A 26,523-nucleotide genomic window follows, 5' to 3' on the forward strand; every position below is an offset into this window, starting at 1 on the left:
AAAGTATTTATACTTCTCTCTCTCTCTCTCTCTACCTCTCTTTCCCTTTGTCTGCTAACATTGAATTGTTTCATATGATATTCTGGAGGGAAGTGTCAAGTCCTCTGAGTGAGAGTGAAAAATACTGAAAGTTGACAGTGATCCATTCTCATTACATAAACAACAATGGGTGAAAACAAGCGTTTCTGAAACCCCATGACTCTAAAACTCGGTTGAATTTCTTCTCACTGTTCTGTAAAATGAGTCTCTCCCATTCCACATCTCGCCATACTGTCAACTTGCATCTGGACAAATAAACATGGATATTAGCGGGCCCGTTCCTGAACAGTTGTTCTTTAGGAACGAAGAGTTCTAAAGAATCCTAAGGACACCTCTATGTCCCGTAAATGATCCTCTAATCGCCAGCTAGAATCATTAGCCCAGAGAAACGGCTTATTTAGCATTAGCATAAAACCCAAACACTGCATATACTATATATGCAAATGAAATTAGGGGGGGAAAACAGGACATTTACATCCAGGAAGTGTCGACGTGGCGACATCCCCATAACTTACAACACTGATTGTCCTCAGCTCAGAAAGGAATTGGCCCTGGAACTTTCAATAGGGAGGAAATGATGCAATAGAGAGGTGACTGACTGCACCTGCCCAACGTGGGTCTGAGTAATGAACCAATCAGAGAGCAGAAGGACGAAGAGCACATTCTGAGAGTCCCGCTAAGCCATGCATGGTAGCCAAGTCACAAATGGACAGTTCACTTCTTCTTCTTCTTCTTCTTAATCTGGATGATGTTGTTGAAATGGTCTGCCCTACTGTGATTACAGTTTGATGCCCAAATATGGAAGTTTTGTCAGTTGGTGACCTTTCACATTTTAATGAGACAACAAGAGTGTTTCTGTCATTCCATTTCATTCCACAAATGTAGGCCCTTTCACTGACCACTGCCTCCACTACAGTGATTCACCAAGAAATCAGTACTAATCCGACACTCATATGTTACTTCCCATAACACCTAAAACCATTGGCATATACTTAAAGTCTTAAACATGACAATGATTTACATTTCAACGTAATGCCTTCAGCTAAGTAATACAAGGACAAAGCGGTTGGATACATCCTTACAAATAGGTGGTGGGTGTTCTGTTATACATATGATAAAGACATCATTTGGAAGAACCTGCAATCCCCGCTTTTTATTGTAAATGAGCATGAAAATGTCTATTTATATCCTCCCACTGGTGCTGGTGTATGGAGGGAAGGAGGAAAGCGCTTGGCTCCGAGTTTGTCAAGCTGCTACTGAAGACAGCTGAAGCTCGAAGCCCCAGCCAAGACTAGCCGCGAAGAAAGGAAAGGAAAGGGACTGGTATCGACAAAGAAAGAGAAAGAAAGCGAGAGAGAGAGAGAGAGAGAGAGAGAGAAGATGAAGAAGAAGGGAAGAGCACTCAAGGCGATGTGGAGGACTAAACAAAGTAACAAAGTCCATTCATTGAGGCGCGGAGGTGGTGTTACACATCGCTCTGCAATAGCGGCAGTCTGTCTCAATGAGCAATGGGCCACTAAGGCTTATAGAGGCGTATTTCATGGTTCCTCACCAGATGAGAAGATCCGTGGGGCTTGACAACACCTGGCACGGGAACAAACCCTTCTCTCCCCCTAATCTAGATGTGAGAGGGAGGCTCAGCTAGTGGGCCGCGTCGTGAACGCACCGGGGATAAAACCCTGGGATAGCAGGCCTTTTGGATTCCCCTGCGATCATCAGAGAGAGGGAGAGATGGAGAAGAGATGAATACCTGACCCGGCCCCACTTGGAGATAAATATGCAGAAAACATCTTGAGACGGAGCGGCGTGAAGCTGTGATGCATGGATTAAAACACAGCCAGAGGAAGAGGAAATGGAAGTTGAGGAAAGGGGTTTGCAGGGGGTTTGCCCACAAATCCAGCTAGTGAGATGTGGAGATGGGTGTTAAGTAGCTAGAAGAGTAGGCATAATCTTGAGGCGTGAGCCAATCAACGTGATAGAAATGTGGAGAGCAAAGGATGACCGGCAAGTTTTCTTTTGACTGTTAACCTTTCATGCATGTCTAGAGAAACAAAAAAATCCCACTTCTCTTTCTGATGCCTAGTGATTCCCTCCACTAGGAAACATCTTTGAAACATTATTATTTATTTTTTTGTACAAAGAGAATCCCTTACATCACATATAGCCCATTAGTATAGATCACATTTTAAAAAGCCTAGATAGATAGCACTTCTGGGTTGAAAGTTGAGTGAGAGTGTTGGGAGAAATATTACCACTCAGCATCATAGTCTAGATCAAAACCAGATGCACCACAGCACAGACATTGTGTCTCAAATGGCACCCTATTCCCCACATAGTGCCCTTCTTTTGACCAGAACAGACCCACTCTACATTGTGTTGAAATTAATAAGTTGATTATTTTGTAAACCCCCTCCCCCCTCCCCACCTCTTTAATTCAATTCATTCCTAATGTCTTCTTTAGAACCCCCCCCACCCCACCCCCACCCCACACACACGAACACACACCATTTTCCATATCCTCGCTCTGTCACTGTGACCACTGCCTGGCTTTCTTCCTGCCAGCCTCACTGCCAGCCAGTCTGTCTGTCTGCTTGTCTGTCTTTCTCTCTCCCCTCCCTGCCTGCCTCTATCATCAATCAGCTCCCACTAAGGCATGCAGGAGATTACCAGCACAGACCCAAGTAGGAAGAATCTCAGCTCAAACTCACTATTTTACTAAGTGCCACGCTCTCCTGTGTCTCCAAGTCTCACATTCACTGGCGCAGTCACACACAGTCAGGTAGGCAGCATGGGTGCAGAGCAGAGAATGGGGACTGGATCATCTGCATTGTACATTATAGATGCTGCTGACACTGTATGATCAGGATCTGTTTCCCATTCCGGGCCTCATTGTGTGTTTCTCATTTTCAGCTTGACATTCATTTCACTTGGAAGTGTATTTCTCTAATTTATGGCTGTCATGATGTTGATAAGGCCCTGGTGATGAATTTGAACTCCAGTGTGTAGAATTAGGACAAAGGAGGTTATTTCATTTGAAATGCTTGCCTGGTAGAGTACCATACTCATAATAACTATCTTGAAATAGATTTTTGACTAGGACTGCAGGAATGAGTAAGTTGTGTCAATAGTTTGCACTCCGGTTCATTTTTCAAAAACGTATACTTAATTATTTTAATCATTGGACACTAACATTAGGCTAAACGTGTGAGTCCGAATCATGTGTAAATCGTGTAAATTGCGAATAAGACACATAGAGGATAGGTTATAGCCAGGTAGTCTACAACCCTGCAATAAGGTTCACAGATGGCCTAAGCACATCATATATTTGATCGACCTCTGATGAATTGCGTTTGAAGCTTGGAATTTGCTTTGCGTTTTTTACTAGGTCATGATACATTTATCACAGAATATCTAACGCTTAACAAATCTAAATGTATATCAAGGAATGTCTGCGGAGAACTAATATTCAGAGAGACATAAGACGCACTACGGTAGGCTACACTTTTTTTTTGTTTGAAACATCAAACAAAAACATTGCAGACAATTATGACTAATCAACATCAAATGACATCCACTGTTTGTGTTGATCATTTGCAGTGAGTTAAGATGTTCTAGTATTTTATGATCAAATCTCTGAACAAAATGAATCGCTGTTAAAGTGTTTCTCATTACAACGACACATTTCCACGCATAGGGAAGGCTTTCAGAAAACGGGTCTAATGTTGTCTATAGCCTATGGAAAATGTAAGAGGACATACTTTATACGAACGTCTATTCGCCTGACAAGTGTCTTCACCTCCTTATCAGCTCCAACTGTCATAGACTAGGACGTCAAAAGCGCAGGCAGAAATACGCGCATATAAAATAAACATCTTGTTGACCTCATCCTAACGTCATCCACGTATAAAATAAGTGACCTCGTATGTAAATAAATCACCACCTTCATTATATTTCTAATAAATTATATTTGACGGCTGACAATGAATGCATTTGATATAAATGGTCTCGCAAACTGTCCAGCAGGTCTGAGCAAAAACAACACACAATCTATTTAGGTCATAAGGTCAATGAGAGTAAACAAATATTTGAACACTTTTCTGAATAACATGAATAAAGAATAAAGTGACTTTTTTTTCTGAAACTGAGTTTCCCTTCTGCGTGTGTCTGTGAGGCAGTGACAACGAGCGGCTTCGTCCACTGCTGCTCTCTCTCTCTGAGAGACGGCGGCAGTGCGCTGTCCACCGCTTGCTGCTGGTGATCCGATAGTTGTGAAAAGCCACCACTAGTCGCCCCCAGTGCTCTTGCAGTCTCCAATTTTTCTTTCTCACTGTAGACTTAACGTCACGTCCGCACTTGAACTTGAATTTTATCCCATTGTACGGAGCCAGCTCTAGCCACAGAGAGACAGAGAGCTCGGGGGAAGCAGGACTCCGCCATCTTCACACTCACACAGAGAAAGGGGAGAGAAAAGCGTGCAGGTCTTGATTTATTGAGAAAGGAGGTGGCAGCCTGTATGCCCGGTCTCCACAGAGCCGTACAAGGGGACAGAGCACTTGGAGTTGAGGAGACTGAAAAGTACCTGGCATTGCATGCTCAAGGCTGCACCAAGAGAAGTGCCCATCACTTGGCCATACACAAGTGCCCAAGAAGAAAAATTGGATTCATAGTTTTCTAAAATTTTATCATCAATTATTGTAATTGTGTGTGTTTACGATTTTTTATTTGAGTTTTTCGTATTTTTCTAAAAGAAGAAACGAAGTAAGGCTGAGCCATTGACTGGACACAGTCTGGGTACCCGAGCTGTCAGCGCGCGCTGACCATCGCGTTCTGATTCTTCTTTTTCTCTCACGAGGTGGAGGGACACTTGCCGGTGTTTGATCTCAACTGTCATTCACAACAACCGTCAATCATCCAAGGATATTTCCACCACGTCTGATCTCTTTCTTTTTTCTACTTGGACAGATCTCACTTCTCTCACACACCTTTTGCCAATGGTGTGAGTAGCCTAAAGAGAGAAGGTGAAATTGAATTGAAGGTAGGCTATAGCCAGGCAACCCACGGTCTCGTCACACACAAACACAGGGGCAGAGTGGACCGACGAGACAAAACGCAAAAGACATTTTCGTATCTCCAAACGAGGGGACCACTAGCCTACAGCACGACACCCGAACAACCACCCTCCCTGTCCGGCGGCCCGAGCGCAGGAGCCTCGGTCTTGTTGAGGTCCCGTGAAAAGTTGAGTGCCGAGCAGGAGGAGGCAATAGGAGGGAAGCGAGCCCATCCTTCAGAGTGCTGGTCTCCGGGCAATGCCAGTGTAAATGCCAGGGCAATGTCCCGTCGCAAGCAGGGGAACCCACAGCACGTGTCACAGAGAGAATTAATAGCACGTAAGTACCTGCTTTTCTATTTCCCTCAGAATCACACAGCTCATTAGGGGACCGCTTTCTTTACTGTTTTACATTCAGTGGAAATCCATGTGTCATTTTGTGACTCCTATCTTTACTCACACATTTGGCTAATTTGATCAACTTAAGTGAGGGTTGTGAACTCTTCAGTGCGTTACAACAGGGTTGGGAAAAAATAGGTTTGAACTATAGAATGTAACAAGTTTTCACTAGTTGATAAATAATGGCATTTGACACTATAATGGTACTACAATGGCGTTGCCTTTAAATCCATTTTTTGCTTAACAAGTAAATATGCTTTATTGCAGGTACTCTATTTGTTTTACGATTTACATTTAAATCAAACCGTCTTTATGCAAGTGCTAATAGTCGAGACTACTTTTGTGAAAGCTGCAAAAATATAGAAAAAAAACAGCTTTCCCTTATTAGGTCTAAATATCTGTTAAAAATACAGTATGTTCTTATACTGTTATATCACCATCAACTTCTTCTCTCCCAAAAAGAGAATTGAACTTTGCATGACGTGTGTAGGCTATTGTTGGTGCAGGTTATAGGCGGTCAGGTATCTTGGCTGCACAAAGTCCTTCAGGCCAAGTAGAGAATCAAGTACAATACCTGGCGTCAGGGAATGGGCCTCTGACTTGTCGGAGGCAATTGATTTCTTCCTCTATATAGACGATGAATATCATATAGATGATGAATATCGCTTTATAGTCCATAGACTGAACAATTAACTGAGTATCATGTGTATTAGACGACATTATTCTGTTTCGTCACGCTTTCACGATCCTGTAGTCCACTTATATACACGTGTGCTCTTCCTTGAAAACAAGCATTCCCAACCAATGTAATAATCATAATGACAACATAATAGTGATGTATTGACACATCGTTTTGAGAGAAATGACACATTTGATTGAAAATCGAGGAAACGTGTGTGTCCCAAACAGAAAATCTCAAAGCCTTTTCAAATGTAGTCTAATAGAAAAACGGATTTTTTCCAAACCACCAAACTTTTATCAAACATCCAAAGCCGGTATCCCTGTTGTTTTTTTGGGAGCATTGAACCGAATATATGTTCAATTTCTTAAGACAATTTAAACATATAAATACTGTATCATTTTCTCCCCCATTTTATCGAGCACTAGTCAGATATCCTCGCGCCATCTGTAAACCAAAGCATGCTATTTGCCCTTAGTCTCTGCTTTGACGCCCCCCCCCCCCCCCCACCCCCCGAATTTCATTATTACAAAGGAATTTGACAGCTGAATTAATTGAATGACACCTTGGCATGGTGTATATAGGCTATATTCATATTTCAATTATACAGATTTCTCACGATATCGTGAGGTAATTGAAAGTGAGTAGGCCTACTTTGTGTCTTGGCAAGCTATATGGATTTAGCAGATTTATGTTCATCATAAGGTTTTGTTTTGTGGAGTCGGTCCACTTTTCATCCTCTCTTTTTTTTTGTCGTGTGATTTGTTGACCTCTCCTCCGTTGCCTTGTTGTCCAGCTACTCTATATTCAGTCTTCAAGATATTCAAAATTCATTCAGCATGTGTTTCCCAAGACATCTCTAATTTCAAATAGTGTGTGTGTGCGTTTTTGCAGGCGATTAAATGTCTATTACAAATTCATTTATTGTAAAGGTTCTAGGTTTTGATTTGTACAGCAGGTAGATATAGACTACTATATGCGGCATGTACAAGTGGATATTGACAGGCACAAACAGCGCAGTTAGGGGCAGGAGCGCCAGCGTCTTCGAAACGCTGCATGCACAGAGTTGTGGCAAGTTAGATTATAGCCGAGAAAAGATTGATCAGGAAACGCTGACATTTTATGAAAAAAGTATTACCCTATCTCTATTTAATATAGTGCATCAACGTGTATGAAACACCTATTCATTCATTCATAAATTTTATTTTATTTTAAGTATAATATGATAGTACGGTAGTAGCATTGTGTTACACGTAAACATTTATAAACGTCTAGCTACCTTGCAAAATACCAACCAGACATATGAAGAAACAAAGATAGCCTGATCAAATTTTAAAGAGCACTTTTAGTGCTGAGAGTCCAAGTTCAAAGCAATTAAATCCCTCTGTCATTTCTTCTTCTATGGGGTTCTGAAGTAGTCTCAGAGTCTAATCCATCCCGCTAACTGAGAACAGAGGCCCTCCATGGTGATGTCATCTGAGTCCAATGTGTTTTGTGTTGTTCGGGGTTAGGACTGTGTACTCTGCACATTCTCTCCCACACACCACTTACTTTTATGGCAAAATCGTTTTTTTTTTTGTGTGTGTGGGTGTGCGTGTGCCCTGTAAGTCTGTGTGTGTGTGTATCTACTGTTTACTAGTCTGGCTCCTGAGTCAGTCCTCTGGACTCCGGTTTGTCTATGATGGCTACTGCTCCAGTCAGCCTTCCATCATTTAACACAGCTTTCTCCTCTAGCTAGTTATCCCACCCTGTCTTCCTCCACTCCTGTTGTCATTGGCTTGCAAATTGATTCAAATAACAGCAATGATTTGTTTCGCTTGCAGAGGGGCAAGCACGGCCATCCTGCTCCTACTAAACTCTGCAGGACACTAGACAGTAAAACGTTTCAAATTGGCCTGTGAGATACACACCTTATATCGGCATGTGTCTTATATATGAATGTACCTTGTTGATCTGGAACCGACAGATTTGAGAAGTTATCAGACTTAGAGCTGATTGCAAAGACGTGTGTGTCTTTGTGTGTGTGAGTGAGTGAGAGGTAGCTATGGTTACAGCAGAGGTAGGACAGGCCTGTTTTAGTGTTGTATGAGTATCCAAAACAAATCTCCAATGTAGACTATAACTGTGGTAATTGAATAAATATGGCGACCACACTAATGTTGGAAGGAAACTGGTGACTGACTGACAATCGGAGTGTCAGTCTACTTCTGAGACAACCCTTAGATTAGTATGAGGGTGCACACACACATCGCCTTATAGTGTATCCTGCCTCCCCCTGTCTTAGTACACACACACACACACACACACACACACACACACACACACACACACACACACACACACACACACACACACACACACACACACACACACACACACACACACACACACACACACACACACACACACACACACACACACACACACACACACACACCGCACAATCTCAACAGTGGATTCTCTGCATGCCCTTGTTTGTCTCTGTGTGGCTGTGTATGCAGAACACATTTTCATATAAACACTTTGGTAGAAACGTCGGGCTTTCAGTGAGTTTTGAATGGTGCAGTAGAATAGCACAGTACACCCCGTGACTAGGATGATTATGGGAAGTCAGAATCTCTAGCAAGTCAAACCTGTCTGATAAGTGTTCAGTTCTAAGTCATGGTTGTTCAGACAGGGGAGGAGCTGGCTGCAACCTGTGGCATGGTACTTGTGCATTTCATAACGTCTGTGTCAGAGACGCAATGGTTTTTGAATGTATGGTTGAATGCACACACAGACACACACACAGTGCATGCATGCATATGCAAATTCACACACGTGAATTCCGAATCTCACATGCACGTAACGGCATCAGCAAACTGGGCATAATTCCTTCACGCACTATTAGATAATATATCCGTTTGAATCAACCAATATTTCACATTCTTTTCATTTGGCTGTTGAGAACTTGTGTCGATAAAAAAATAAAAATGAGATTTATCTATTCAACTAAATGCACTCTTCATTCGGTTGCAGTCACTAAAATGTCTTCGCGGCAGATGCTTTACTTGAATTACTTAATTTCTTATATTATTGTGATTTCCGATGATGAAACTATGTGCTATGCCTTCTTCTATCTCCTCTCCTTTTTTACTTAAAGGGGAGCTCTTAAGAAGGCACTAAAAAAGTGTGTGTGTGTGTGTGTGTGTGTGTGTGTGTGTGTGCTTGCGTCTGCCTACTAATTAACACGTCGTCTATGGCATTCAGTCGTAGTTAAGTGAAGGTCTTCCTCTTGGATTAGCCCCGTGAGTGCCTTTGAGACAGCCGGCTTCTACAAAGGTTCAACTGCACTACTTCATTCAGATTTGTTCTTCTTAGCGAAGGAAGGTGTGGAAGGCAAGGAGAACTGCAAACTTTGCAGTGTTGCACTTCAACGCTTTTACTGTCTCGGCAGCAGCCCGGAGGTTGTGTATTCTGTATTATAACACAACACATCACGTTCTCTGTGAGCTTAACGACCGACCAATATGTGTGAAACGTTGAAACATTTCCAGATGCTGCATGGATATCTGTTTGAATATGTTCGTTTTGGGAAAATTTGGATTTAAGCATGTTTTCAAACATGGAAATTAGAACACCATCTTTGAGAAACTGCGCCTCAGCCGCAGTATTTTATATTAAACTGATATAGGCGACTGCAAATTATGTGTTTAGTCTGTATAGCTACACAGTCCAATATATATTTTTTTGTGCATTGTAATTATCCGATTTTTTCAAGATATTTACATGTAAATATTTTGTCGTTTTTTAGATTAGTAAAAACAAATTAATCCTTTAACATTTAAGCTATATATTTCCATTAGATATACGGCAACCGAAAAAACAACACGCACACGCACGCACGCACACACATAGTGTGTCGGCCCAGTGTGCGAGAAATTGTGTAAATTACAGCCGAGACCACTTGAGATGCATGTTTCCCATTGGGTTGGGAGCGACTGAGAACCAGAGGGGAACCCCACTGTGCTGGTCTTTGTTCCGTAGAGAACCCATAGACAGACAGACAGACAGAGGAACGACCAGTGTTCATTCTAAGGTGTGTTAGAGGTTTTGCCGCCCAGTCTCTGTGTATCGGTGAACATTTGAACCTGCAGTGAGCTCAATAGGTCTGTTTGGAACTAAAAAATACATTCTCCCCTAAAACAATTACTGGACACATTTTTTTATTAATGCCATGGGCCATTTTGTTCAACCGTTTCAAAACCGGATGATGATATTCCGTGTGATTGGCCACAGTGTTTTTGGAAATAATTATAATGTGGCCCTAATTTACGAATTCCGACAAAGGCTTGAATACTATTATTTTTGGTGTATCAATTCATAATATTCACAGAACTTAGAAGCAGAAAGAGCAAGGCAGGAATCCCTAGTAGTTGTTTGGGGAAGGTGTTGCTATTTACCTCTAAAGCCTGAAGTCACCGGCGTTGTTGTTCTGCGTGTTTGTGTGTGCGCGTGTGCGTGTAAGACAGAAACACAAAAAGCATCTTTATGTGTATCAATTCATAATATTCACAGAACTTAGAAGCAGAAAGAGCAATGCAGGAATCCCTAGTTGTTGTTTTGTGAATAATTGAGTATTCAGTAAAAGACAATAGCTTCAGAAAGCAGCATACCTAAACTTATTCTCCCGATTAGATGGCCATTGGTTCACTTGTCTAAAAGCCTTCCATGTCCTCAATAGGCTACTAATACTGTATCATCCATGTACTCAGTAGGTTACTAATACTGTATCATCCATGTCCTCAGTAGACTACTAATACTGTACCATATATGTCCTCAGTAGACTACTAATACTGTATCATCCATGTCCTCAGTAGGTTACTAATACTGTACCATATATGTCCTCAGTAGACTACTAATACTGTACCATATATGTCCTCAGTAGGTTACTAATACTGTACCATATATGTCCTCAGTAGGTTACTAATACTGTACCATATATGTCCTCAGTAGGTTACTAATACTGTACCATCCATGTCCTCAGTAGGCTACTAATACTGTACCATATATGTCCTCAGTAGGCTACTAATACTGTACCATATATGTCCTCAGTAGGTTACTAATACTGTACCATATATGTCCTCAGTAGACTACTAATACTGTATCATCCATGTCCTCAGTAGGCTACTAATACTGTACCATATATGTCCTCAGTAGGTTACTAATACTGTACCATATATGTCCTCAGTAGACTACTAATACTGTACCATCCATGTCCTCAGTAGGCTACTAATACTGTACCATATATGTCCTCAGTAGGTTACTAATACTGTACCATCCATGTCCTCAGTAGACTACTAATACTGCATCATCCATGTCCTCAGTAGGTTACTAATACTGTACCATCCATGTCCTCAGTAGACTACTAATACTGTACCATATATGTCCTCAGTAGACTACTAATACTGTATCATCCATGTCCTCAGTAGGTTACTAATACTGTACCATATATGTCCTCAGTAGACTACTAATACTGTACCATATATGTCCTCAGTAGGTTACTAATACTGTACCATATATGTCCTCAGTAGGTTACTAATACTGTACCATATATGTCCTCAGTAGGTTACTAATACTGTACCATCCATGTCCTCAGTAGGCTACTAATACTGTACCATATATGTCCTCAGTAGACTACTAATACTGTACCATCCATGTCCTCAGTAGGCTACTAATACTGTACCATATATGTCCTCAGTAGGTTACTAATACTGTACCATCCATGTCCTCAGTAGACTACTAATACTGTATCATCCATGTCCTCAGTAGGTTACTAATACTGTACCATATATGTCCTCAGTAGGCTACTAATACTGTATCATCCATGTCCTCAGTAGGTTACTAATACTGTACCATCCATGTCCTCAGTAGGTTACTAATACTGTACCATCCATGTCCTCAGTAGGTTACTAATACTGTACCATCCATGTCCTCAGTAGACTACTAATACTGTATCATCCATGTCCTCAGTAGGTTACTAATACTGTACCATCCATGTCCTCAGTAGGTTACTAATACTGTACCATCCATGTCCTCAGTAGGTTACTAATACTGTATCATCCATGTCCTCAGTAGGTTACTAATACTGTACCATCCATGTCCTCAGTAGGTTACTAATACTGTACCATCCATGTCCTCAGTAGACTACTAATACTGTATCATCCATGTCCTCAGTAGACTACTAATACTGTACCATCCATGTCCTCAGTAGGTTACTAATACTGTACCATCCATGTCCTCAGTAGACTACTAATACTGTACCATATATGTCCTCAGTAGGTTACTAATACTGTACCATCCATGTCCTCAGTAGGTTACTAATACTGTACCATATATGTCCTCAGTAGACTACTAATACTGTATCATCCATGTCCTCAGTAGGTTACTAATACTGTACCATCCATGTCCTCAGTAGGTTACTAATACTGTACCATATATGTCCTCAGTAGACTACTAATACTGTACCATCCATGTCCTCAGTAGACTACTAATACTGTACCATCCATGTCCTCAGTAGACTACTAATACTGTACCATCCATGTCCTCAGTAGGCTACTAATACTGTACCATCCATGTCCTCAGTAGGTTACTAATACTGTACCATCCATGTCCTCAGTAGGTTACTAATACTGTACCATCCATGTCCCCACTTTTAATACCATCTGAAGAGCACCAACTCTCGCTCTCTCGCAGTCTTTCTCGCTCTCTCTTTCTCCATCCTCACTATCTATCTCTTTCCATAACCTGCATGCCAGAGGCCTGGTTTGCTTACTTTAGGGATGGTGAACTGTCTGTCTGTCCTCACTGGATCTCTTAACACTGTCTATCTTCATGTTGTTAGCTATTTCAATACCTCCTTTCTCTATGGGGGATAAAGTCTTGCTCTTTGCCTCCCTCTCTCCGACTCTGTCTCTCTCCCTCTCCCGCTCTTTCTCTAGACGTGCTTCCTTCCACCTGCTAGGGGGAGCTCTTAGGCTGTGTGTGTGGGTGGTATGCAGCTCTTGTAGTATGAGCTGAGAGAGTAGAAAGCCATATTTCCTAAATGTGTGTGTTGTCGTGGGGGGATGGGGCTAGGTAGTAGGAGTTAGAGTGAGCTTTTTGACGACTCTCAGTGTGGATGTTTTTAGGTGATGTTGGTGTTCACACACCCCGTTTCGAGTTCGACTGTCAACACCTCTCTCTCTGGCAGCCGGCTCTACAGCATCCGCAAGCCTCCGCTCCTTCCTTCTCTCTCTTTCAAACATGACTAATAATCAACATTTTATAAGATCATTCAAAAATAATGAGATACATCTTTAACCCCATGTCCGTTCCATTTAAGCTGCAGATTAAAGAGATACTTTACATAAATACACAATTTGATTGTAAAAGTAGAACTTTGATTATTTTACTGAGCTATATTGTTTTTCTAAAGAACATGAAATGTAAGTTTTGTTTTCAGTTGATGCCACCATCTTTCCAATTCCAGAACGATTTGGTATAAACCTAGATGCATATAGTATGTACTCTAATGTAGATGGATGGTAAGACAATTCTGGTAGCTAGCTAGGTATATGCTGTATGTATCTAGCAGAAAGCGTGTAATTATTCAGTAAATAAACCTCTCCTCCCTCAGACAAGGCGTTCTCGCCAGAGCAATTTAACAAAATGTCTGCCTGGTCCCTTTGATTAATACGCTCGCGTATTCTCTCCTTGTTTCTCCTCTCTTCCTTCCTTCCTCCTGCGTGTCCTGTGCCTTTGTCTCTCTCTCTGTCTCTCTCTCTCTCTCTCCTTCTCTCTGTGTTTTTGATGTTGGGTGAGGAGGCTATGCTTGTCTGTGTGAAGGTATGTGCGGGTAGAGGACAGAGGTTGCAACCCAAATGTAACCATATTCCCTATATAGTGCACTACTTTTGACCAGAGCACTGCACATTGCACTAAAATAGGGAGCAGGGTGCCATTTGGGACACAACCCTAGAGGGCTGTAGCGCTGGGTTCAGGCTGTAGTGTAGTGTTCCGGTTAGGTCTCAGCCGTGTCCGTGACTCCATGCAGAGTTTTCATAGGCTGATTTACGACAGTCCCTGGGTCTCTATAGTGCTCTGACAGTGTGTGACGCTCTGCTCCGTCCACAGCTGGGCTGGATCCACTGGACAACATACCTAGAAGTGTGTAAAGTTCCTGTCTCTTAGCTCTCTCACTCTCTCTGTGTGTGTGTGTGTCTAGGTGCCTTTCTGTGAGTTATCTGTCTTCTGCAGTCTGTACATGGCAGTGACTGCAGATACACGTGTGTACTGTAAATTTGTGTGTTCAGTTTTCCTTCTCCAGCCTATGCCACAACGGCATGGATTTCAAGGTGTCAGTCCTGGGGTATACCGTATCCAATATATCATCATTATCTCTACGCCTACAAGTGGGTACATGTTATAGAGTACAGGCCTCCTGCCTTCCTTCCTTCCTCTGTCTCTGTCTCTGTCTCTGTCTCTCTCTCTCTCTCTCTCTCTCTCTCTCTCTCTCTCTCTTTCTCTGTGTCTCTCTCTCTCTCTCTTTTTCTCTCTCTCTCTCTCTCTCTCACCCGCTCTTTCTCTTTCTTAATTAACCCAGGCTTGGCTGGGTAGGAGCAGAGGAAAGCCTTACTACTACGGCAGCTCAAACTCTCTCTCATACACGCATACAAACCTTGAAATCAAACCTTCATTACTTACGTGTATGTGTGCACGTGTGTGTGTTCAAAGTCCACTGCTGGAATAATTCCAATTCAAAAACCTAATGTTAACATCTCCATTCACACACTCCTTACCGTGTGTGTGTGTTCTTGGCTGCAGCTGCGTCTGGACCAGCCAGGTTGCCCGTGATGCAAGTCAGTATTCGAAGTCCACCCATGTTTGAGGACGTCGGGAGAGGATGTGGAAACTGTCCACTAGGGGCAAAAGTGAACTCTGTTATCTTCAAGTAGGTTTCGCTAGGGTGTTGTTGACGGGGATGGCGGATGGGTGTAAAGCATATGCCTCTGTTCAAATCCAACGATAGAAACCTCAACCCTTACCTTCAGTGTTCAGAGTTAATGCTTCATCTTAACCTGAAACACTTTGAAATTCTTCTGACGTGAGACTGTAGAGCTAGTTGGTCTGGACACGTGCCTGTTTAAGCTAACCTTAAACCATGCGATGTTGGTTTTATGCTTTATGTGTATGTGTTACTGCATTTAGCATTTAGCATTTAAATATCAGGCCAAGTAGCATACCTGCTAGACTCATACCAGACGCACTTAGTGTCACGCTCATTGGTGACAAAAGCTTCAGTAAAAGTGTGCTCGTGTGTTTAAGAGGGAGACATTGTGAATGTATGTATGTATGTGTGTGTGTTTGTGGGAGAGAGAGAGAGAGAGAGAGAGAGAGAGAGAGAGAGAGAGAGAGAGAGAGAGAGAGAGAGAGAGAGAGAGAGAGAGAGAGAGAGAGAGAGAGAGAGAGAGAGAGGAGAGAGAGAGAGAGAGAGAGAGAGAGAGAGGAGAGAGAGAGAGAGAGAGAGAGAGAGAGAGAGAGAGAGAGAGAGAGAGAGAGAGAGAGAGAGAGAGAGAGAGAGAGAGAGAGAGAGAGATTTACTCTGTGAGATGTTTAATATATACCCTCTGGTTTGAAGCCCACTCAGATATGTACTGTGTGATTATGGTTGGTTAGAGAGAGTGGCTTTCTGGTTGTTAACTCTGTCAGGCAGTGTGTGTACCCAGGCCTGGGTGTCCAGCAAAACAGCGTGTGAACCCAGGCCTGGGTGTCTGGTTGTGGACCTTGCCAAAACCCTATAGGCCTAATTGTTTGTGTTAAGTATGTGTATATTTACAGGAGAAGTGTGAATTTTTGTCTTAAGTGTTTGTATGTGTATTTAAGCCTAGCTTGTGTCTGTGTCTGACAGGGCTCTTCCTCAGTTGTATTGAGGTTGGGTGAATGTTGGTTAGGGTGACAATACATTGGAGTATGGGAGGTATGTGAGTTAAGCTCAGTTTTCTTTGTGCATATGCCAGGCCGGTGTGCGTTTGGCACGTCTGTATTTTTGCGTGAATATGTTTGTGCTTTACGTCTCTGTGAGAGAGTGTGTGTGTGTTGGCGTGTGTGTTGGCATGTTGTGTGTATTTGCGTTTGTGTGTGTGTGGTGGCACCAATTGCAGTCTCAGCCGCAAATACGCAGCCTTGGTGAGAGCCGCCTGCCACGGCGTGGCGTAGCGCGGCATGCAGGAAAATAGTCAACAAACAGTAAACTGTCTTTTATAGTTTGATTAGGTATTTTACCCCTGCTTTCCTTCCTTCCTTCCTTCCTTCCTTCCTTCCTTCCTTCCTTCCTTCCTTCCTTCCTTCCTTCCTTCCTTCCTTCCTTCCTTCCTCCCTCCCTTCCTTCCTTCCTTCTCCCAGCAGCACATGTAACAGCACCACTATGAATGGTCTTAATTGGCACAGAGCAGAACTTTCTATCTGGACAGAATTAGAGGAGCTTTCATGATTTAAATGGTGGCAGTAAAAAACAATATGAAATCAGTCAGAAATGACATGTGCTCTCTAATTAGCCGCCTCTGACCGTCTGAAACAGTGAAGAGAAAAGCGTGACAGAGAGAAAGAAAAACGCTAGAAAAGCATTTTACAGTTTAAACGTTATCACATTTGTGTGTGAATAGGGGGACTGTTATCTTCAGGGTTTTATTTGCGGTGTGGAAAATGTGAACAGTCTCGCTTTATTAAAAGTGTGTGTTTGTAGCGAGGAGCGAGGGCAAACGGAGGAGGTAAGCGGCGGAACGGTTTACCCCGAGATATTAACATGACAACCCTCTCCTCTCCCTGATGATGACCATGGCAAAAGTTAGCGTGGAATATCGACACACTCCTCGGGCTGTATTATATAACCAAACTCTGCTGGAAAGAGAAATGGGCCTTTTTTCTGGGCCAGCGAGACAGACAATCTGATTGGCCAGATACCTGTCAGCAGCAATTTCACTCTCCTTTGGGAGAAACACTATGAATGGAGTTTCTCTGAAATTAAAAGAAGAGCTGGCTGGTTGCTGGAAAGTGAAGGCTTCCGTCCATTTTAGCTTGTCGTTCGTTCTTAGACGCTCAATTTGCTTTGGGTTTTTGTGCTTTACACCGGCTAATTGAAACCTCATTAGTAGGTTCTCTGACTCAGGCTACGTCCCAAAATGGCACCCTATTCCGTACAGTACATAGTGAACTACTTGTTTACCAATGTCCCCTCAGACTCAACCAGCCTTATTAGTTCAATTAGGCCAAAGCCAGGAGTTTCTTCCTTCCTGCCTTCGCGTCTGTCATTTGCATAGAGACCCACACCCTAAGCCACATCTTGAGCAACAACCTACCAACCTCATCAAGACCTGCTAATTTTGTGTCTCGGAGACAAAAACCACAGAGAATATGTCAGCTAGAAAACAAACTGACACTTATATCAGTTTTTCTTTTCCTCTCAAAAACCCACTGATTTTAATACAGGTCAAATACATTGAGTCTTCAGTTTGCATTAGGCCAAATGGAATATATCTCAGTACATGCTCTATACTGCAGGTTTAAGTTATATTTAAACCCGACTGTGAACATATCACCTTCTCTCTCTCTCTCTCTCTCTCTCTCTCTCTCTCTCTCTCTCTCTCTCTCTCTCTCTCTCTGTCTCTCTGTCTCTCGCTCTCTGTCTGTCTCTCTCTCTCTCTCTCCTTCGCTTCCCCTAATCTGTAGTCTGTGTCCAAATTAGCACCCTACTCCCCACACAGTGCACTACTTTTGACCAGAGCCCCATAGGCGTTGGTCAAAAGTAGTGCACTAGATAGGGAATAGGGCTCTAATTCGCCGCGCGCCTCCTGTCTCTGCGGAGCGTGCTGGATGAAGATGAGTAACATTTGACATTTCTGAGGCTCTAATGGAATTATAGGAAGTATTTGTTGAGGGATCAGAGAGAATGATGAGACGTAATGTAACCTAGGTGACAGCATGGTTATCGGGGGGCGGTAGGGAAGGGGTGCCGTGGACAACAGCGTGCGTGCGTGCAGACGCCATCATAGACTGTCCTAGAGTCTCAGCACAGTTCACTGATCCAATCCCACACAATCGGACAGTGTTTGTTTGTTTGACTCATGCCAGTCTTCTAGAGTGCAGAGTAAAGCCTAGTCAGCCCAGGCTTAACACCACTGACACTACTGACGTAGTCTATAGGAGCCGAACCCTTCAGGTAGCAATATTTAGACTGCTCTGAATACCTTCTCAGGGTAAATCAGAGAGCAACATTAGCTAGGCCGTGATTCACAGGTCCTGATCAGAGTGTGTTGAGCTGTCTGCAGTCACTTCCTGATGTCACCACACCTCTCTACTCACTGCAGGAAATCGACCTCAGTTCCCTCAATGTAATGCAATGTGAGGGCCTGATAGCACTATTGTTTATAGCTGTGTGTGTGTGTGTGTAGGCTGATCTCTGTGGCTTGTTCATTTACACAGGAGAACCACTGCAGCCTAATTTGATGCACAGATGGCCTGCCTATGCCTGCAGGGCACCTCGGCTGTGTGTGTGTGTGTGTGTGTGTGTGTGTGTGTGTGTGTGTGTGTGTGTGTGTGTGTGTGTGTGTGTGTGTGTGTGTGTGGGGGGGGGGTGTGTGGGGGGGGGGTGTGTGGGGGTGTGTGTGTGTGTGGGGGTGGGGGGGGGCGTTAGGATCAGGCCATGACACGCACCCACACGCACACGCACACTCCTGAGTGTGATCATACAACACAATGGTTGCATGTCAACAGTAACGCTACGTGCATCTAGACATGATGCTGGAAAAGTGAAGCCGAAGCAAAATGCCCCTCCTGTCCTCATGTCTTCCACGACAGGGTCGTCCGGCATTGATCAGGCAATGGCTATTTTACATCACAGGAAAGCAATAGAATACAAAATTAGTTGTTTTCCTTCTCCATATGTACTGCAGGGGCCATAGGTACGGCAGTTCATAATAATAATGTATGATGTTAAAAGTAGAAGTATTGAATAACCATTGAATAAAATCAAACACAGTATTTCCATTCAATGAATGTCCTGTATACACTTTTGACTGTGGTAATAATTGGGGATGATGTTTTTAACCCGTTGTGGCTGTTTCTGTTAAAAAATAAACATGAGCAAAACAAACACATGCTGAAGGTGTGATCATATATCCAGAGGCCTTTGCTCAGTTTCGACATTACAAATCTGTCTGCATTTCTAATTTGCAGCTTATACAAATGGCAGAAGGATGCACAGCCTGCTGGTGATCCATCATCTACAATTAGTGAAGGAGGGAGAGAGTCCTGGGGGACATGTAAACAGGGCTACCTGAGCAGCGTGCCAGGGGCTCACGCTACCTATATCTTTTATCCTTGCTTTTTTTTTTTATCTACCTCTTTTTATCAGTTGCTCAAACCACCCTCTTTCTCTATCCCTTCTTCTCCCCTCCCTCTCTCTCTCTATCCCTTCTTCTCCCCTCCCTCTCTCTCTCTCTCTCTCTCTCTCTCTCTCTCAGTCTCTCTCTCTCTCGCTCTCAGCCCTGTTCTCGCGTGCTCTCTCTCTCTCGCTCTCTCTCTCGCTCTCTCTCTCTCTCCCTCTCTCTCTGCTCCTCTCTCTCTCTCTCTCTCTCTCTCTCTCTCTCTCTCTCGCCTCTCTCTCTCTCTCTCTCTCTCTCTCTCGCTCTCTCTCTCTCTCTCGCTCTCTCTCTCTCTCTCGCTCTCGCTCTCTCTCTCGCTCTCGCTCTCGCTCTCGCTCTCTCTCGCTCTCTCTCTCTCTCTCAACCTGTCTTTACCTCTGTCCTCACGCCGCTGGTGTGTGTGTGAGGATAACATCTCTGCTATGATTGCCGTGGCGATAGCATCACAGTTTATATACAGCCCCATGTATCTGCACACATGAACTTGGACCTGAGCACCACAGTACAAGACAGCACAGTAGTACAGTACGGTAGAGAGACACTCCGCTCAGCGTAGCTCAAAGCCTGACGAACAACAGCACAGCGCTGGCTGAAGTTGGCATGTTAGCCAGCTAGCCAGCTAAGGCCAGCTAAGGTCAGTGGGGTGAAGAGAAACAGGAAGTAGGGAGAGATGAAGAGGTGCAGCGAGAAGTGGCAGTCAGAAAGGTTTTATTGTAAGAGTGGAAGGTGGCAACACCGAACGAGAGCCTCGGACTACAAAGGGGCGATTGTAGCCACTTGTTGAAAGGTGTAGGATGATATTTCAAAATGGAGGCAATGAGAGAGGAAGGGGGAGAGGGAGTAGAGGGCAGTTGTCTGCGGTTTGTGAGTCTCTGTTTATCTAGGTGACAGAATCAGCCAGCAGATCTGCAGGGCTTTTGTGGTTGTAGAAAATACCAGTCTCTCTCTCTTTCTCTCTTTCTTTCTTTCTCTCTCTCTCTCTCTCTCTCTCTCTCTCTCTCTCTCTCTCTCTCTCTCTCTCTCTCTCTCTCTCTCTCTTTCTCTCTCTCTTTCTTTTAATTCAATTTGCTTTATTTGCATGACGTAACAATGTACATACTGCCAAAGCTTATTTTGGATCTTTCTCTCTCTCTCTTTCTCTTTATCTCTCTTCCTTTCTCTCTTTCTTTCAGACAGAGTCCTATAACCCAGTGGTTCCCAGGGGTCGGCAGGGGAGCTCGGAAGTCCCCCGCCCCCCAATTTTTTAAAATTATTTATATTTTTTAAAGGAACTCTGTCCAGCTTTAAACTTACTCTTGAAAGTTGTATTAGTATAACACGCAAGGTGCAATTTCAAAATCAGTTCCTCTTGTCATGTTAGTCATTGCATACCATACCCTACCTTGTCAGAAATGTCCAGATCAACTAGCCCATGTCATCTAACGTTTTTTAGCTTGTCATCTAACGTTTTGTTTTGATAAATTAGCTTTAAAACGTGCAACATTTCCTTTGCAGCCCATGACAACATGCGTAGAATTGCAGGAAATAGGCTATAAACCTGCAAAATTAGAGGAGTGTGAGCAGTTTGTGTCATGTTCCCCAATGCTGGAAGGGGGGCCCCAAGTGAATACGTCTGGGAACCGCTGCTATAACCCAGAGCTGTGTTTTACACTTCCACAGAACAAATCACACTATTTATAATAACCCCCCCCCTCTCTCTCTCACTTTCTCTCTCTCTCAGCGGCGGAGGCTGACCATGTGGATGGCGGACTTTCCGTGTCTGGCTCCCTCACCCAACCTCACCCCCACCCTCAACCTCACCCCCACCCTCACCCTCACCTTCAATCTCACCCCCACCCCCACCCCCTGTTGTCCCACCCGGCCCTGCTGGACCCCAGCCTATCCGACAGCCTGGCCATGGGGCTGGGGGACCAGGACCTGCTCACCTGTGGCCAGTGTCAAATGAACTTCCCCCTGGGAGACATCCTGCTCTTCATCGAGCACAAGAAGAAGCAGTGCCAGGCCCTACTGCAAGGCCCTGGCTGCTACGACAAGATGGCCGCCGACCGCAGCAGCCCCTCCCCGCCTCACCAGCAGCAGCAGAACCAGGGTCGCCACGGTCACAGCCAGCTGAGGAAAGTGGTGGAACCGGTGGAAATCGGAATCCAGGTGACACCGGAGGAGGAAGAGGACGAGAGGCTGATGGTGACGCCCATCAAAGGAATTTGCCCCAAGCAGGAGAGTGCCCTGGCAGGTAGGTCACACACTCACACACACACGCACACGCACACACACACTATCTCTCCTCTCATTTACCTCTGTAGCAGTCAGACAGGGGATTCCTGTTGTGATTGTGATAGTGCTCAGCCCCTCATGAGAGAGAAGTAGAAAGGGGAGAGAGTGAGCTGATTTCATTAGGGCAGAGCGGGTGCCGTGCAGAACGAGGAGAGAGGACAGAGGAGAGAGGAGAAACAGCACATTACCCACTCAAAGCCCTAAAACCCCCTCAAGGACTCAGCTAGTTGAAACAAATTGTGCAAAACGTGACAGAGACTCACCCCTACTCTCATGGAGAAATCCAGCCTAAGCCATCTGCTTAAAAGGTGAAAAGCTCATTAAGATTTATATAGGCAAAAAAAAAAAAGGGAAAACCGAGCAGGATTAAAAGAGCTAGTTCCCTATTCAGTGGGGTAAATAGGCAGTTTAGTTTAGACCAGCTGGAAGCATGGGGGAGAGAGAGAGGGAGCTCCTCTCCTCCACAGTTATCTTTCACAACAGGCAAGTCAAGTCCTCCACAAAGAAACCCAGAGGGAAATGGGTCTCATAAAATAAAATCATATTCTGGGATGGACAACGTTACCAGGAGAAACCAACGCAGGGGAGCGGTTTATGACACTGCCTCACTCGGTCTTCATCATTACAGCTTTCATTTTTGTCTTTCCTCTGTTTCTTCGTTCTGCAATCGTTGTTTGTGAAGTGAACCAGCGGCAGCAAAGACAAATTATTCTTCACCACCATCGCCACAATACCTCACGTCTCCTAATAATCAGGAAGTGGCTAAATGATCCATTAGCCACCATGCTTCTCCACTCTGCTTCCTCATTCAGACTGGTAGTCATTGGAGACAAAGACCTTATGTAAAGGTTTATCTGAATATTGTCATATTGCCCTCGAATGCACTTAAAAAAATAAATAATGTAACAACGGATTGATAGCTACTGTGTAATATTTTAGAACTCAACAATACTATTCTGCAATGAGTGTGCGACCTCAGCACTTCCGAGTCTGCGACTGCGTGTGTATACTCCTGCACTCTGAAGTGTGTGGCTCTGCGGTTTGGCCGGTGCAGTAAAACACTAGTGTTTAGGGGAACTTTATCAATATTTTAACACCGTGTCTCTGTTCACGTCTGAGAACTTCCTCTCTGCCTTAGAAGGCGCCCCTCAGCAGCTCCCTGTGCACTTGAACTGTTTAGATAAAATGTATTTTTTTATATATGTATTTTTTTTTTACAGCTATTTGATATGGTAATATGAGGCTTGTTCAAAAATATGTCTTAAATTGAAGCTTGATCTTCATTTTCTTCATTTTATACTCTTATTCTCCAGGGAGAAAAACGTGATAGGTTGCAAATAGGCCACTACTTAATGACATCTCACAGCTGGTGCGTATAGCCTGCCTTGAGAAGTGTACTGAGGCATGTGCACTAATTGATTGGTATTGTTAATTTGAGGTCACGTTAAGAGGATTTATTTTGTATACACTGTTATTTTTAATGTGATATGCACATATTATTGACAACTATCTTACTGCCTAGTCTTTTTGTGAAATCAGCTCAATTATGCTTGTGAAAAATTCTAATTGCACAGTATATATTCTAGCAACAGAACCATTTTTACATTAAAAGGCAAAAACATGTTGGAGGTTAAATTGGATGTGTATATCATCAATAGTAAATTAAACTACAGCAATAACATTTAAGATTTCTATTTTGTGATTATTTTACATTTCCAAGCAAAATATAATTTATATTTATATTTCCAAGCAAAATATAATTTTTGCAAGCATTTCATTTCAAGCGTATTTTAGAAATCAACCCCATAAATGATAACAGGAGGATTAAAATAACGACAGGTGAAATGTGCCTATGCAAATCATATTAAGGTTTCCTATAAATACATTTATGCCTTCCATTAGATGAGAGAGAGAGAGAGAGAGAGAGAGAGAGAGAGAGAGAGAGAGAGAGAGAGAGAGAGAGAGAGAGAGAGAGAGAGAGAGAGAGAGAGAGAGAGAGAGAGAGAGAGAGAGAGAGAGAGGATGAGAGAGAGAGAGAGAGAGAGAGAGAGAGAGAGGAGAGAGAGAGAGAGAGAGAGAGAGAGAGAGAGAGAGAGAGAGAGAGAGAATGGGGTGCAAGGGATAGAAAGCAGGGCGAGGAGGAGGCGTCCTCAGAAAGTGATTAAGAAGCTTGAATGTCAGCTTGTGCGTGGGGCTAAACACAAGCCTGCAGCCGACCACCATTTATAATTGCCTCCCAGCAGGGTAAAGTATTCTTTTATGCTAAACCTTTCCACTTCCATTTGTTCTCAACGTGAAATGGAAAAGGGAAAAAAAAGAAGAAACACACTCATACTCTCAGCGAGCTTGCTTTTTAAAAATAGAAGTGGTATCTTTGCTCTCCAAGCACCGATCATTTTTCATGAATTTGTTTTTTTTCTCTCTCTCTCTCTTTTAATATAATATATCCATCTGTCATCTTCTAGTGGTGAAAAAGGGAGTGAGAGAAGGGAGAGAGCGAGCATAAAAGAGGAGTGTGGGAGGTTTTTCAGCTTCCACAGTGATAGTAGCAGCTGATTGTGAACAGTCCAACTTTATGAGTCTCTGTGCTCTGAGGACCTCTCCTCTCGCTGTTCTGTTGAGTCTTCACGTCCAAACAGCAGTTTGATGTGTTCCTGTGTGTCAGGATGAGAGAGAGAGAGAGGAGACTCCCTAGCAGACATAGCAAGGTTGTTTTGACAAGCTGTACACTCCCGTACTTCACCCAGCCGTCAGACCCCATCTCATCACCACACTACATACCTGCCCTGTGACTGACAGCTCTCACACAGTAAGGGGAGGGGCCATGTCTTAGTGATCACTTCCTGTCACGTGACACGTCACAGCTATTCCTTTTTTCTCCTCTCTTCTCTTGTCTTGTGTTTGTGATAAACTCCAGCCATCTGGAGTGGGTTTGCAGTGCAGTAGACTGAGAAGACCTAGCCTCGTTTTTTTATTTATTTAGTATACCTGGGGATGAAACGTAACACTGAGAATATCCGAAAGTAGAGCGTAGTATTACACACAACAGGCCAACGCCTCCTCCCTTCAGGCTGTTGATTAAAAAAAACAAAATGCAACCGCTTTGATCTCCAGAACTCATATCAAGCGGGGAAAAAACGGATAAAGAAAAAAATGTCCTCCACACCTGCAACACCTCATATTCCATTCCCTTTACAGTGATCCTTCTCTTCCTCCCCTCCCCTGGCCTGCTGTGAGGAAAGTCAATGTTATCTGTGAGTATATAGGACAGCCATGGAAGAGGAACCACTCCAGGGTTGAATTCAATATTTCTCTGACGCTCCGGTATCAGCAGGACACGGCGCCTTGCTCAGCGACCACCTTATATTGCCACTTAGCTGTCTTAAATTTCAGCGCAATTTAATTATGTTTAATAGACCCTAATTAAATAAAATATGACATTCCCACTATAGCCCGGGGCTAGGAGAGCTACCGCTGTGGGGGAGAGAGAGAGCGAGCGAGAGAGAGAGAGAGAGAACACAGTGTGAGACAGAGGCTGATTGGGAGAGTGTACAGGGCCCCTGGTCAAATGTAGTCCACTATATATTGAATAGGGTGGCATTTGGGACACACACATCTACCCTGTGGCTCGAGCAGGTTAACACCTAGAGAGAGAGCCTCTCGCCTGGGGAACGCTTGCGGAAATAACCCAGACTGTCAGATTGCACTGAGCTGGTCAATTGTATGTCATTAAGCGATCAAAATGTAAGGGAAGGGAATTTTATCAAGTCCCAACCGTCTCCACCTCCGCCCCTTAATAGTTTGAGTGAGTGAGTGAGTTGTCGAGAGAGAGTGAGCATTTAAGTCTTTCCTGTCCTGTCGTTATTTAATTGCACATTAATTGGAGGTCTTGGGGAGAGAGTGATGAGCAGAGATTAGAGTGGCGCTATTTCTTACCTCTTCTGATGTAAGTACAATCGGTGGGCGTTCCATTGGATAAGGGAACCAAATGACCTCCTCTCCAAACCAATCAGCCTCGTGTTATGTGTGCTATGCATTCATACCACTTCATATGGGCCTTTTGAAAAGGCTTATATGGTCTTAATATACTTTACAATAGTCTCAAAAGGCCATATTAAATACTATGAGGATGAAAGGGTCACGTGGAAAATAATCTGGCCTAGAGGGACTGTACTGCAGCTTAGTCACCAAACTTGTAAATGTAGGAGTGCTGAGGAGAGTTGAGGACTTTGGGAGTTGTGAGATCCGTGAGGAGGTGTCATAGCTCCGAGACATTCAGGTGACAGAGCCACTTTACCCATAAGCCCCTGGCTGTGGCACTCTGACAGTTTGGGTCGGTAAGAACCAGGCTCAGTTATGAAAGAGAGAGAGATTAAAGAGGAGAGAAAGAGAGTGAAGGAGAGAGAGAAAGAGAGAGAGAGAGAGAGAGAGAGAGAGAGAGAGCAAGAAAGTGAAGGAGAGGAGAGAGCGAGGGAGAGGGCGAAGGAGGAAGAGAGAGAGCAATAGAGAAGGATCAAGTAAGAGCGGGAAAGCAATAGTGAGAGATGGAAGGTGTGAGCGGTAAAGAGGTAGAGAGAGAGAGAGAGAAAGAGAAAAAATTCCTTTGCTTTCACCTCATCAGAGCAGAGGGTGTAACAGCACCTAAC

General features: G+C 43.7%; 1 protein-coding gene across 4 annotated transcripts in view; it reads left to right on the plus strand.

The window, feature by feature from the left end:
- Nucleotides 1–4,213: 4,213 nt before the first annotated feature.
- Nucleotides 4,214–26,523, plus strand: part of bcl11ba (BCL11 transcription factor B a) — a 39,052-nt gene continuing 16,742 nt past the window's right edge. For 3 of the 4 annotated variants that reach the window (XR_008752973.1, XM_055863949.1, XM_055863951.1), the window contains exons 1-2: nucleotides 4,216–5,426; nucleotides 21,324–21,836. Coding sequence is in view for 3 of the 4 variants with exons in the window: in XM_055863949.1 (XP_055719924.1) it covers nucleotides 5,369–5,426; nucleotides 21,324–21,836 (571 nt within the window). In the remaining variant the exon portion in view is untranslated. Of the gene's footprint in view, nucleotides 5,427–21,323; nucleotides 21,837–26,523 lie in introns of all 4 variants that reach the window. The other variant, XM_055863950.1, reaches the window with a different exon arrangement.

Source organism: Salvelinus fontinalis, chromosome 15 (assembly GCF_029448725.1).
Source record: "Salvelinus fontinalis isolate EN_2023a chromosome 15, ASM2944872v1, whole genome shotgun sequence".
NCBI lineage: Eukaryota > Metazoa > Chordata > Actinopteri > Salmoniformes > Salmonidae > Salvelinus > Salvelinus fontinalis.